The following is a 14,975-nucleotide window of genomic DNA, read 5'->3' as shown; positions in this document are numbered from 1 at the left end:
CAATGACAAGTAAGTAATTTGGAACCATTAGTCTAAGATTCAATATTCGAAGATACTCATGACTGAGACTTTTATTTTGTTAATATTTCATATTCTTCGTGTATATAAATAAGAGTTATGGCCAGTGGATTTTAAAAGCAAATGTTGATCCTTAGATGTGATAATTTACTTCAATCATTTAATTAAGAATAAAGATGGAACCTAGGTAGACCTTGAACCGATCTTAGAACCTATGATAGGATAGGTTCTAAGTTTCAAGGTATGCAAAGTAGGGTTCCAAGTTTAAAAAAATGGGAAACCGATTTCGATGGATAAGTTCCAATTGGAATCTGGAAGGAACCGAACCGCTCACTCCTAGCCACAATGTCATCAATCCGAAATCGTTTGTGCAAAAAAATAAAAGATACATATAACAAGATAAGTGGTACAGTCGGTGAATTAACCACTCCTTTCGAGACTAGGAATCCCTCTTCAAATTTTAAAGATGAGAATCCCTCCTTATTTTATTACGCCAAATTGAATTTAAAATTCAACGTTGTAACATCTAACTCCCAAAGATATATCTAAGCAAACCTTCAAGGAATAGTTCAATATTAGTAAACCAAGCAGTTCGATTCCTCAAAGATAAATAACATGTAAGTTCTACCTTTCAATGAGTAATGCAAATGTAAGATAGCCAATTTCCTAATTTCAATCATGTGGAAATCAATACTCACTTTTCGAAATATTCATTGATCAAAGTTCACAATCACAACTTCAGAAGTCAGAAATTTTATTACCTTACTAACTTAGAGGCAGTATAAGTCCACATAAGTACTTGGCCAAGACTTAAGACTCGTAACGAGTAATGCTACTACAAAGCATCCAATAATCTCCTAGAGTTGATCGTTCATATGATTCAATTGTGCACAAGAGACCAAGCTCACATAGACAAGTATGACTCCTGCGCGCAAATCCAATGCATCTCCCCTCTTTGAGAACTTTAGCTTGGGCCCTAAGCTAATGTCTCGGTCATCAACATGGTTCCTGTTCATATGAACAACGTTAAGATTTTTAAATTTCGCTTTGAACACTGATTTCCTAATGTTTGAACAAAGAGGAAATTCAAACTCATGTAAATCAAATTAAAAACGAGGTGTTTAAATCAAATTCACTTCAGGCAATAGCTAGTGCTTAAGGCATATAGTTTCACGTGAATTCAGTTGAAGTACAGTTTAAAGATGGCCCTAAATAGTTCTAATCCAAATCTGTCCAGATTTTTATTCTTTCGAAAGCTGAGAAAGTCTTTTAAAATTCCGAAATCACTCATGGGAATGCGAAGTTGTGCATGAACGGTGGTTTCTAGGCCTAAAAAGTCCAACGTCAACTCTAAACTCAAATGGCCGTGAATTGAACTACTTGTAATGAATTGTTCAGAAAAATTACCAAAAAAAAATCATAAACCTATTGAAATTATTTAATTCTAAACATTTTTTTTGCTAATTTCCTCCTTAACCTTTTGCAAAAGTATCAATTCAATTCATTTGACCGAACGAAGCTGATGTGGTACCGCCGAAGCTAACGTGATAATTTTTTAATTAATTAACTAATATTTTAATAATTTGACTATTTTTTGAATTTTTAAATTTTATTTTTATTTTCTAATATGTTTTCTATCTTTTTCTTTTTCTTTTTTTTTGGTTGGCCCGACAAGAGGCTGCCCGAGAAGGTGGGCAAGGGTGGCGGCGTCATAAATTGCCGAAGAGGGCTGCGACCTCACCGGTTGCTAGTGAGGGTTCGCAAGCCCATGCCTAGGGGCCGGCGGTCACCGGAACTCACTTGATGACTGGCAGCCTCCTACGGGCCCAAAAAAAAATGACAAAATAAATAAATAAATTTAAAATTTGAAAATTGTTAAAATATTATTTAGAATTGCCATGTCAATATCGGCCGGTTAAATGGACTGAATTGGCATAATTACAAAAGGTTTAGGACTTAATTAACAAGAAAAAAATAGTTTTAGGACTGAATTGGCATTTGCAATAGGTTTAGGACTTCTTTGGTAATCCTCTCGAGTCGTTCACTTAGGGTGCAAATAATAATCATTCCGTGTCCGGGTGTTATAATATTTAAAACTAATCTTTCGAACAAAAGATGTGGACCGGAAGATACATGAACATTCAAAATTCATTTTTGACCATGGTTTTAAACATTTTTTCAATTCAGCCCGAATATTTAGGTTGTTTCTAAAAGGTTATAATTAAAAGAACCCGTTTATAAAGTCCAACTTTAATCCTAATGAATTTCGAATGTTTCTAAAAGGTTATAACAAAATGAATTTCGTGTCCACATCGTTTCGAATCATTTTTCTTATTAGTTCGAAAGTGATAGGCACTCAATGAATTTGAAGATTTTGAATTTAGGTATTTAAGACAAGACAAAGCCGGTTTAGGCTTTATAAATACTTGGTTTGAGCTGAAACAAAATCCTGTATATGGAAATCTCAATATATAACATGAGAAGCGCAAAATCAAAAACCACATCAAATAGTCATTAAAATTTAAAACTTTGCATTATGATGGACCATATGTATTAAGCACGGTAGGACTATAGAGCCAAGGCATCAGGGGCAATTCAAGAAGCACGATTGAAACTGTTTTTCCGCCAAATTAACAGTGGTGAAATTGGCCCCTAACGTGCTTTCGGTGTGAGTGAGTATTAAGTGTTATCGCCACTCCATTCGTGTCGTGGAGAATAAGTAACTTGAATAATATTTTTCTAAAAATGATCACTTATATACTACTTAAAATAATTAGTCAATGGATACTTTTATTGTCGGCAATAATTTATGTCTAAATATTTTCTCAAACGATGAAAATATTTATAGTTCATTCATTTTTGTAAGAGATACAAGCGATAGTTTTTAGAAAATTAATTTTCAAATTATTCAATTTCATGAAACAAACAGAGCATGTATAAAGCCAAAAATTGTGTGTTCTTTTGAAGTTCTCGATGATAAATTAATTTGTTCGATTTGGTTCCTAAACTTTAGCCTAATGTGCAATATAGTCATTGAAATTTTAATTTGTTCAATATGACCCCCGAACTTTTGATTGGTATTCAATATTGTCCCTAAACTATATGAAAATGTTAAATGTTGTCCTTCATCTTGAATTAATGGAAGAACAATATTGAACATTCTCATATAGTTCGGAAATTACATTGAACATATACTAAAAGTTGATGAACTGCATTGAACAAATCAAAAGTTCATGGATCATATTGTACATTAGGCTAAAATTTAGAGATCGCATTGAACAAATTAGAATTTTAGGTACCACATAATACATTATACCGAAGCTCAGGAACTAATTATGTGACTATCCCGACCGATAATTATTGGACAAGGCTAGTGGAGTTCCATCCTAGAAGTATGTTATTGGGGACAGTCATGTTCAATCGGTTGCATCTCCCTTTCTATACCACAATAGTCACTGGAAAGCTTCTCTGCCTCATGATTATCCATCTAGTAAGATTGCTTTGAAAGATCTCCACTAACTCTAAAACGGTAGCATCCTTCGCCCTTTTCGTCTCCAAAGTTTAAATTCAAACTATGCCTGTTTTCATATTCCATTACATTATGATAACCGACATTCATGTCAAACGTTACTGTTGCTGAAAAATGTCCTTTTACTTTCAATTCTTGAAGGTTGATAGACCTTTCCTCGTTTTCCTTATGTCCGTGAACAATGCGTGCGCTGTTACTAGTAGACAATCGAGGCGGTGTCAAATCACATGCAACGTCCTAATAAAATTCTTCAAAGTGAAGATCGTGATGAGTAAATTTTTAGAAAGCATTAAGGCTCCTTTTATTTTACAAATAATGAGTGATTTGAAAGATATTTTCTTTAAAATGATTGGATATATCGCTTGAAATAATTAGTAAATGAATTTTTTTCATCGGCAACAACAATTTATGTCTATACATTTGCGTTGACGAGAATATTTTTCATTCATCCATTTTTGTAAGAGATATAAGCCATCATTTACTAAAAATTGGTTTCCAAATCACTCCTTTTTTGCGAAAATACGGAGGCCAAAGCTCTCATCCGCCAACAAGATCAAACGGAGCTTGCATTGATATCCAAAAAGTTTTGAGTCGGGACCTTCTGCCAATATGATGATATCGACACACATTCTTGAAATTGGTCAAAGGCCTCTTCTCCATGCAAATCTAGTTTTCAAGAGTCAAAGAATATTCGAAAAAATTATCAAAAAAGTCATAAACCTATCGCAATTATGCCATTTAGTTCTAAACCTTTTGTTTGCCAATTCAGTCCTAAAACTTTTGCATTTATGCCAACTCAGTCATTCAAATCAATTTTGACAGAAAATCGATGAAATGGACGCCGGCCATCCTACGTGACACTGCCGACACGCACGTGAATCTTTTTTAATGTTTTTTGCCTTTTTCTCCTTTACAATTTCTTTTTTTAATGGTCAACGGGAGGCCGCCGGCCACCGGCTGTTGGATTGGGGCTCACGAGCCCTTGCCGGCCACCGGCAAGGGTTGCGACCCTCGCTCAGATCTAGAGGAGGGTCGCAAGCCCTCTCCCAGCGATCAGCGAAAATAAAATAAAAAATTCACGTCGGCGTCAATGCCACATAAGACTGCCGGCGTTCATATCATCAATTTCTTGGTCGGAAAGACCGGCACATATGCAAAAAGTTCGGGATTGAATTGGCACAAGTGCAATAAATTTATGTCCTTTTTTTTTTTTTTAAGTTATGCTCTTGCTGCTTTTTCCATCAAGTAAATTCATGAAATAGCACCGTTGGAGTCAATGTGCCTCCCCTAGTCATGCGAACGGTCCTTTCACACGGTTGCCATTTTTTGTCGTTCTTCTCTTCCGATTGCGAGGACTAAGAGAACGTTCCAATTCAAGTGGCGTGCGGTTGATTCCCGTCTTCTTATTTTTCTGGTCGAAATTCTACACTCCCCATTTATTATTATTATTATTATTGTTTTGACTGTACGAGACGTACACCGGAAAAGAAAAAACAAAAAAATCGAAATGCATTGAACCGCAGTTTTATTACACCTGCCTCGTACCCTCTTCAACATGTTTGACGTTAGGGCATTTAAAATTTAAATTTTTTTTTATGGTTATGATGTATGGAGTTAGATAATCGATGTGACTTAGATGAATTCAATATGTGCATGCTTTGGAATTCATCTAGAACTGGCCCCCGCGCTTCTAGACGGAATTTACCGGCGCTTAACATGAGGTAATGAAATTAATTTTGCAAATTGCTTGTTGGAATATTCTATTTTTTGTTCCGTTTTCATTTGGCATTTCCTTGGTTATTAGTAGCTTTTTTGTTTTCAATTCGGTCAACATGGTCTTGAATTCTTGTGAAAACTAGACCAGTTCGTGTGGACACATAGGCGAGTTGCAAAGATTTTTAACCCCGTCGATATGTTTTTGATTTATTTTCTTACTATCGGTTGTAAGAGAAAAAAATCATTGTGTTTTTCATGTGCAGATGACTTGTTTTACTCTTTGGAAATCATCGGATTAATTCAATTGTGCACCGTATGCTAGTAGCTTGACACTGTTTGTGATCAGGGTTAATGCCATTGAAAAATCTCAAATTAGTATTACATGGAAAATTCATCTCAAGCTAATTTTTTTCATTTTGATGAATAATCCCAAATCGGCACTTAATTACCCAATTCCTCAAAGCACGAAAATTATGAATTAGTACCCTCGGCCCGAATCAATCCTCCGTTAGCAGTTTGGAATCCGACGTGGATGGCAGATTTGGGTCGTGTATACCAATTTGGAATTTTTTGTGAGATAAAAATTAGTTTAGGGTAAATGCGGATGGGGATACTAGCTCCGAAATGTTTTCAAAGAGAAAGTTAGTTTTTGATAAATGTGCCCTCGGATATCGATTTGAGATTTTTAATGGTATTAACCCTTATGATTACTTTTCTTTTTTTTCACCTAAGAAGAATTTCTTAATCGGGGATCAAATCTGTGATTCCAAATTCGTCCCTTAAGCCAAGAACAATCTCCGTGAGAACACGGCATGTAGAAGTCAAATAGAAGTCGAACTAGTGAAACAATTCAATGAATTGAAGTCCAATAAAGACACGTGTGTGTGTGCAAGAGTCAAAGGACATGAGGAACGATGATTGCCTCTTGCATCGTCTTTGGGATTATTATTATTTTTTGGGTAATAGCATTTACGCAATTCCTAAGAAAGATAAATTGCAAGAAAATTTACCTCCCCAAAAGAGAAATTATATACTCTAAGATCCTTTTTCAAATCTGCTTCTAGTTCGAGTCAAAAGATAGATAAATAGATACATTCAATTACACCGATTGGGGGCGTTCGTATTCACCGAAGGGGTCGAAGACCAAGAAGTGAGTTTTTTATCATCCAAGTATTTTTTTTTTTTTTACGAGTAGATCCAATCTCTTGATCCCAGTAAAAAAACAAAAGAATTTCACATTTTTTTCTTTTGGAAAGGAAGGATTAGGAAGATCTTATTGATTGCAGCTTTATAGAATCATCAGATATGTGAATTTATCAAATAAAAAGCACCGACAATATGTTAAATGAGCCATTCGACATAGAATAAATTTCAAAAATTCATTTAGTGGGAAGATTCTCTTGTCATGATTAAAAAATGGAAAAGAAAAATTCCCAATAGGCACCATTTTGGGAAATGCAATAAGCGAAGGAGTTCATTAATGTGACTAATCCGTAAACATGCACGTTAGTAGTTATTATTGTCTTCATACTTTTCCAATGTCATGTCACTTCAAAAATGTCCAAACAAAAAGATTTTTGTTGTCCTGTCCTTTCCTTTTTTTCTCAGCGTAGTTGGACGTGGGGCTCGACGATTTTTCGTAAGCTAAGCATTACACCAAATGACATGAGTACTAGTGTTTTCTTTTCGTGAGTTTTGTAAGTGAGTTTTACGAAAGAATTTGTAAGATAACACTTGTGAATTTTCTTTGGATGTAACCTAAGGTTAGAAAATACTTGAACAATTGTAATTTTGTAATCAACGAGATTCATGGTGGATTTCTTTGTGGTTGGCTCTTACGTTGGATTAAGTATCTCGACACTCGGATTGAATCACTCAAATTTTCAGTGTTCTTTATTGTTTATCATTGATTTCTATGGTAATTTATTCTTCTTACATTGTACTTGAATTACAATATCCATTAGCTTCGCGCAAATTCTATTAATATTACGTACGTGAAATCCGTCGATGAGGGGCTTGAATAATCAAATGGAGTCGAAAACCGTGATGGCATGGTCGTGGAGCCGATTTGGAGGGGCGGCCGAGGCTTCGCGGAGACGACAACACATCACCGAAGGAGCGGCAACAACAAGCGATCAAAAGGAGTTTACGCGGTCGCTCCATAAATAAATCTCGCTAGTGTTAATGCCGCCAACATACGGGCAACAAGATGATTTTCTTTTCTTTTTTATGCATTGATTGTGAGCGATAGGAGCAAGCAACAACAATGGGCAGCAGGTGCACGTTTCAAACCTGGCTCAGTGGTCTTAAACGGTTACCAGTTATCACCTTTCCTAGTTGTAAGCGGTCAAAGAAAAGAAATCAGCTTTCTCATGCGCCAAATTTGCAGAGCAAATCGAGAGGAAAATGACAGAGGGAGAAAGTGAGGATGGTGTTTAGAAATAATCTCTGTTATGAGTAGATGGAGATCATGGGTGGCCCATCCATGCCAGTCTTGATAACACAGTCGCACCGTTCCCTTCACGAAGTCAAAGTCTTCCCAAACCCCCCGCCCCCTCTTCATCGCCCCCCACCGACCCGCCTCCATTTCCTTCCTCTATATATTTGATCCCTCTTCACTTCCCTTGAACCCCATCCATACCATAAGGAGACCTTCTCTCTCCTCTCTCTCTTTCAATTTGAGCACACTCTTTTGAGAGAGAGAGAGAGAGAGAGAGAGAGAGAGAGAGAGAGAGAGAGAGAGATGGCGGGAGAGGCGGGAGGACGGTCGCTGGAGGAAACGCCGACTTGGGCCGTGGCGGTTGTTTGCTTCGTCCTTGTTTTGATCTCCATTATCATCGAGTACATCATTCATTTGATTGGCAAGGTACGCAAGAATACCCCCATACACATGGGAGATATTCCAAATATTCACTCTCTCTCTGTCTCTCTCTGTCTCTCGCATAGTTTCATCAGTTCATGACAGAGACCATTGCTCACTGTTTCCATTTTCTCTCTTCCCATTGCTGTGGCATCCTTGCAGTGGTTAACTAAGAGGCACAAGAAAGCTCTTTACGAAGCACTTGAGAAGATAAAATCAGGTCTCTCCTCTCCTCCTCCAAACCCCCTCTTCCTTCTGAAAATGAGACCGTTTGGCTTTAGACTTCAGAGAAGTCATTTTTCAGCATTTGGCAACCGAGAAGTCATATATGTCTTGATTGCAATCATGTCACTGACCGATGATGCTTTTTCCATAAGCAGGCAGGGGAATTAAAAATTCAAGCCATTATAACTCGTTGGACTAAATGTCTTATGCAGTAGTTTGAGTTTGAACTTTCGAGTCATGCACTCTCATAATTATTATTGTTGATCGATCAACCTATTTTGAGGAAAAAGTCGATTATGAGTCATCGATCAAATCCCGACATCAAAGAGAGAAAGCCATCATATTAATAGATAATATTCGCTTCTTCTAAAATGAAATTTTCTGAGTTAGATCCAGCTTGAAACATGAGTTAATCATGCAGTGACCAGAGATGTTTACAATCAGATCAAATCTGCAGTTTCAGTTATACGGGTGTATATACCATTATTGACTTGTTTACGCTCTCAGAACTCATGTTGTTGGGCTTCATATCGCTGCTCCTGACGGTGGGCCAAGGGCCCATCTCCGACATATGCATATCCGAGTCGCTGGGAGCCACTTGGCATCCATGCAGCCCCAAACAGGAGTCCAAATTGAACTCGGACGATCAAGAAGACGACGAAGACGACGGCGGAAGAAGACGGCGGCTCCTCCTGAGCCTCTCCAACGCCACACAAGCTTTTGGTCGTCAGAATACTCGCAGAGGTTTAGCTGCCGCTGGATACGACAAATGTAGCCCCAAGGCAATCATCTTATTATCCTTCGAAACCCATCTTGCCATTAATTCCTTTCCTTCGGCTTCTCTAAGGGTTCAGGAAGTTCGAAGCTTCGAAAACTCCAAACTTAAAGACGATCAAGATCATAATTTAGTGCTGCTGGAGGGTGAATTTGGTCTTATATTTCAGCTGCCAAGGGGGTCCACCCACACCTATATTTTCAACTCTTTAAACTACTTTAAAATGGTTAAAGCCAAAGCTTCAAAACCTCCAACCTTAGAGACGGTCTGAATGGAGGGTTTGGTTTAGTATACCACGACGTTTCAGCTGTTTTGGGGCACTCATTTTTTTCCACCCATCTCTGTTTTTTCAACTCTTTGAACTATTTTCTGGTTTTGACATGGTGAAAGAGTGTGGAACTTGACCAGCTAAAAAAGACCATAATAACAAATAGATAAGGCGAACATCTGCAGATGGAGCATGTGTTATGTTTGATGATCTTTCAAGATCCGACGATGTGTATGTGCGTGACTTTACTTGCTGTTGTTATAGGGAAAGGTGCCGTTTGTGTCCCAAGATGGGATTCACCAGCTTCACATATTCATATTTGTGTTGGCGGTCTTCCATGTGCTCTACTGTATAATTACCTTGGCCTTGGGTAGCGCTAAGGTATCTACATGAAGTACTGTTAAAAAGTTTGATGAGGAGAAAAAAATGTTTCGATTGTGATTTCGTGTTTTGGGTTATTGCAGATGAGGAAGTGGAAGAAGTGGGAGAAGGAAACGAAGACGGTTGACTACCAATTTTCACATGGTAGGTATAACTAATTTATCACCCGAAATGCATTGGGAGGCCCTTTTTTTTCCCTTCTGAGTTAGCTTCAAGTTTTGAAAGGAAAAATGGATGCTCAAGCCAGATTGTTGAAATTTCAGAAGAACGACTCCTAACTCGCAACAGATAACACAGTAAAAGGCGAAGAAAAAGGGATCATATATATACGTGATTCGGACCAAGCAATGTTTCTAAATTATGCATAAGGTTGCTGGGACATGGTAGTTTGTGCAAAATCTAATTATGCTCGTCAATTTACCTCTGTCATGTAACTGCACGCAATTGTCAAACACGAGCCTGCAAGGCGTTTTGGGTTCTTGCACGATTAAACCGTTTTAACCTCATTGGTGAATGTTAATTGATATCAAGATGCAGAGGAGATGATTAATGTTTGATCCATGTAATCTTGATTCTGGGGGTTATATGTACACTTGCATAGGACATGGTGTTGCAAAGTTCTGTAATCCCCTCCATACATGAAATTAGAAGGCCCTAATCTCTTGTTACTTCATCTATCAAAAGGTTCACAGACAAAGCCAGAACGCTATTTTCTGATCTTAGTGGATGATGTAATATTTGCATTCCTATGAATTTAACACATGGTCCTCATTGACAGTTTGAAGAAATCAAGGCCTCATTTTTATGATCAAACTTTCATTCGTTTAACTGTAAACAGTGATTTATCATGGTCAGCGTACAATGGTAATAGTGTCTGATCAATTTGTACACAGACCCAGAGAGATTTAGATTCGCAAGAGACACTTCGTTCGGGCGAAGGCACTTGAGTTGCTGGAGCCACTCGACAATCCTGCTTTGGATAGTAAGAATTTCCAAGAAACTATTTCGTCCAAGATGTTTGGCTTCTGCCGGAGCATTGAGTTTGATCATACACTTATGTCATTACTTGCAGGTCTGTTTCCTTAGGCAGTTTGTTAGATCGGTCCCCAAGGTCGATTACTTAACACTTCGCCATGGATTCATCATCGTAAGTTTCATCTAATTACATCCCATCAGCAGATCGACTATATTTATGTTCTGAAGTTTTTTATCAGATGATTATTCGCCTTTTGTTACTGAATTTCCCAGGCTCATCTCGCCCCTCAAAGTCATGCGAAGTTCAATTTTCAAAAGTACATCAAGAGAACACTTGAAGAGGACTTTATAGTAGTTGTTGGGATCAGGTAGATGAAGTCTCCACATTTTTCAGCAGTTCATTAATTAGTTTTGTGGTTTGGTTGGAACTTTCATGCTCCAAGCTTGAACATGAGGTCAAGGTCCTCAAATTGCAGCTCTCTTATCACCTGTTGACTTTGCTCTGCCAAAATCAACAGAACTTTTCTCATTGCTTTGGCAGATAACAGCTTATTTTCTTCCTTTTGCAGCCCAATAATCTGGTTATTTGCCATCTTCTTCCTGCTCTCCAACACCCATGGTAACCAAATTAAGTGCTTTTATTTCCAGCTTTAGCTCCCATTCAAAATCTAATTTCATGCTTGCTGTGGAAAAGCAAAGCCTGATTTAAGGAGTTCAATCTAGTCATAAACTGCTCAACTGCTACCATTATTTCCAAAATCCGAAAAGCAAAATTAAGTGCTTCCGGTCATCAATTATCCAATTGCCACGCAAGCAATTTCCGGATTTCAGGTAGTCAATCACGGATAGCAAGTGACCAGAGGACAATTTGCACTTTAGTGTAAAAAAAATAAAATACATCTAGAAGTCGGTCTTGTTGAATGAAATGTTTAGGATTTGGCTGTGTTCAGTGCATAAACATTACGGCCTTCAGTGAATTTTCGCTTTAATTAAACAGTAATGTTTGAGTTCCCAGTTGCAACTTGGTTTTGACAATCTTTTTTCTCTTTATCATGTTTGACAGGAGCATTTGCCTATCTGTGGTTACCCTTCCTTCCCCTAATTGTAAGCCTTATTCCCATCATGGAGAATTCAAGACTTCTTAAAGAGAAAGCTCAATAAGCTCAGTTATGAGCAATCTATTGGACAGTAAATCCACCTCCAAACGGGTACAAAAACAATCTAATGGTTGCCTAACATGTTTGCAGATCATTCTGCTAGTGGGGACTAAACTGCAAGTTATCATAACAAAGATGGCTCTGAGAATCCAAGAGAGAGGGCAAGTTGTTAAGGGAACACCTGTGGTTAAGCCTGGAGATGATCTCTTCTGGTTCAACCGGCCCCGTATCTTGCTCTACCTCATCCACTTCGTTCTCTTCCAGGTCAACTTCCCGAAACTCAATCAACTCATCTCATGATTTTGGCATTCAAAATCATGCTGACACTTTTGGTGCTAACTTGTCTCTGGTCCTCACAGAATGCCTTTCAGCTTGCTTTCTTTGCTTGGACTTGGGTTAGTCATCGTGCTAATTTTTTTCTCTTTATGGAACAAACTTGTTCATTCATCTTGGTGAATTCCAGGCCCAACCGCCTGCTGACTCTTCTGTGTTTTTTCATGTTCCATTTCAGTACGAGTTCGGCTTGAGATCATGCTACCATGAGAAGATGGAAGATGTAATTATCAGGATATCGATGGGGTATAAACTCGTTAACATAGTACCATTGCGCGTGTTAAAGGAAAGCTCACGATGGTTGATAATCATTCTGTCATTTGAGCAGGGTCTTGATCCAAATATTATGCAGCTATGTGACTCTTCCTCTCTATGCACTAGTAACGCAGGTGAGCTTCCCATTCGAGCTTGCTCATCAACTAGTCCGCCCAGTGGGATATGTGATGCTTCTCACTTCCTTATCAGATGCTACTTTTCTACAATGGGACTGGATGATCTAACTTGCTGCTTCTTTCCCATATCAGATGGGCTCGAACATGAAGCCTACCATCTTTAACGAACGAGTGGCCAACGCTCTACGCAGTTGGCACCAGGGCGCGAAGAAGCAGTTAAAGCAAAATCGTGGATCAGTCACACCGTTCTCCAGTAGGCCTGGAACACCGGGTCGCGGAGTGTCCCCAGTCCACCTGTTGCAGCACTACAAGTCAGAGCTCGACAGCATGCCGACGACTCCTAGGACATCCAACTTCGGAAACGAGGGTTTTGAGACCGATGGCCCGAACTCGCCTCCGTGCTGGAATGAGGAGCGTGGTGACGTCGAGATGAAGGTGCAACATGCTGATCAGGCTCAACATGAAATGGACATTTGCTCGGCGGATTTCTCTTTTGAGAAAAGAATCAAAGCTTGAATGTTGAGCATACAAAAGAGCAAGAAGAGGGCAGAAAATGTAGTACAAAAAGCCGAAGAAGAAACAAAGAAGACGAGAAACGAAGTGGTGTAGGCTTTAGCTGTGCCGAAACTTTCCTCTCCTTATAAAACTATGCGAAGATTTTGAATGTAAAGATGCTTTGTAGGAAAACACGCACTTGATCGGCAGGAGACAACCTTTGTAAATGAAGTTCACAGGAGTGTTGCAATAACAGGACTATTCTTTCAGTGTCCGTACAACAGAATGGTCCTCAGACAGACATGAAAATTTTTGCCTTTGTAGTCTTGAATGTGTAGAACCTAAAGTTACTAGATTTCCATGTTAGTTGATCCACACTAACACAAAGTTCTCCTAACAACAATATAACCGACATTCTTTATCGTCAATCGAATCACCGTTCACGACAAACAAGCTGAAACTGTGGAAGGCATTGAAGAATCACAATCACCCAATTCACTCATATCGACACAAGTTGTGGGTAACAACCACAAAAGCAAGGAAGTGATTATTGTGAGCAACTCAGCAAATTTAGCAGTGTACGTCCAGCCTCTTCTCTCGTATGTCTTGCATGTATCATTCCAAGCAATAGTCAAGGGGGCATGTCAGAAGGCTCGGACAACAATCGGGTAACTGACCATTCTCAAAAATCACTTTTCACTATGACTTAGTTTGGAAATTCTCGTTCGATTCTCAGAACTCTAAAGTACGGTTTTGCGCACTGGGACTACTCTTCGAGCGTCGGAAGGTTTGACTGAAATTTGGCCGGAGATTACTTCCTCCCCGACATTAGTTTCACCTGATTTTTGTAGCGTTGGATGCTTGCAACCCCTCGTTTCAGGATGTACAGTCCAAACCGGGAAATCGCAACTTTTTTATGATAGATCAAATACGGGGGCAAAATATGAAGTGACAACCACGCAAATATGCCCTTGTCCTGAAAAGTAACCTTAGCAGAGTCTAAATTGTCCGATGTTTCAACCAGTATGAAAGTAATTTCAGTCACTGCAATAATTTTCAATGGTAATCTTGTGCTTCCTAGAAACACAAAAAGTTCCCATGCATTAGAGCTGGAATTATTACGTCCAACCCTCCATCAAATCATCCCTGATCTTTTAACCTATGTGATCCTAGTTGAGTTAAGATCAAATGAGCTGCGCATGCATCCCATGCTGCAACATTGTTCTATACTTCATGATATTATATCATCTCTATGAGCCTGGAGATAGCTTAATAAAACAGAAAAGACGGCAATCGCCCGATAGGCAATTCATGAAGTACCCCAAGGCTCAACAATGTGAATACATAATGTCACTGACTCTTTCTTTTCAACCAATGTACATACCACAAGATTCACTGCCAAGCGTTTTTTTCCTTCATTTAACAGATGAATAAAGCTGCTGTCATATTCAACCCTCAAAGTTTTTCACAGTGCCAATGCCAAACACCAATTTTGACATGCTTAGCAAGACAGAAGCTGAATCCATCACGAACTGACTGGCCCAAAAGCTTGGTGAACGGATTGTCGGGGTAACCAAAAAGCTTGGCAACTCAGAAGTAGCTTACCCCCACATGAAATGAAAAGCTGCAACTGCTCAGTCGTCCAATCCGCTCTAAAAGAGAAATGTCCCTCTCAATACCTACATAATGCTCGAGAATAATGGATAGGAGAAGCCGATATTCAACTGATTCCTCACCGGCCGGCCTTGGTCATGATGGAGTCACATCCTTGTCAGGTACGCTCTCGGTCTCTCTGCAAAATTAGAGAATTTGAATGTATGCCACAATAGTTTGCAAATAGCATCCTTATAC

General features: G+C 38.7%; 1 protein-coding gene across 1 annotated transcript; it reads left to right on the top strand.

Annotated features, from left to right (window-relative positions):
* Positions 1 to 7,807: 7,807 nt before the first annotated feature.
* On the top strand, positions 7,808 to 13,433 carry LOC115735051 (MLO-like protein 6). Its single transcript, XM_048271568.1, has 16 exons — positions 7,808 to 7,955; positions 7,992 to 8,129; positions 8,286 to 8,343; positions 8,856 to 9,130; positions 9,656 to 9,772; positions 9,856 to 9,916; positions 10,666 to 10,754; positions 10,845 to 10,919; positions 11,021 to 11,115; positions 11,317 to 11,366; positions 11,811 to 11,851; positions 11,995 to 12,168; positions 12,264 to 12,299; positions 12,416 to 12,483; positions 12,566 to 12,626; positions 12,762 to 13,433. The coding sequence occupies exons 2-16, from the start codon at positions 8,007 to 8,009 to the stop codon at positions 13,143 to 13,145; spliced, it is 1,707 nt and encodes a 568-aa protein (XP_048127525.1). The 5' UTR covers positions 7,808 to 7,955; positions 7,992 to 8,006; the 3' UTR covers positions 13,146 to 13,433.
* Positions 13,434 to 14,975: the final 1,542 nt, after the last annotated feature.

The sequence above is a fragment of the Rhodamnia argentea genome, chromosome 10 (assembly GCF_020921035.1).
Source record: "Rhodamnia argentea isolate NSW1041297 chromosome 10, ASM2092103v1, whole genome shotgun sequence".
Lineage (NCBI taxonomy): Eukaryota > Viridiplantae > Streptophyta > Magnoliopsida > Myrtales > Myrtaceae > Rhodamnia > Rhodamnia argentea.
This window is presented reverse-complemented; position numbering and strand designations above follow the sequence as displayed.

What these genes read in the sequence shown, in the direction of transcription:
- LOC115735051 (XM_048271568.1), top strand. Translation starts at nt 8,007, where the DNA reads ATGGCGGGAGAGGCGGGAGGACGGTCGCTGGAGGAAACGCCGACTTGG. An exon ending in ACTTGAGAAGATAAAATCAG is followed by an intron (nt 8,344 to 8,855) that starts GTCTCTCCTCTC and finishes TTACGCTCTCAG; the next exon opens with AACTCATGTTGTTGGGCTTC. An exon ending in CTTTCTTTGCTTGGACTTGG is followed by an intron (nt 12,300 to 12,415) that starts GTTAGTCATCGT and finishes GTTCCATTTCAG; the next exon opens with TACGAGTTCGGCTTGAGATC.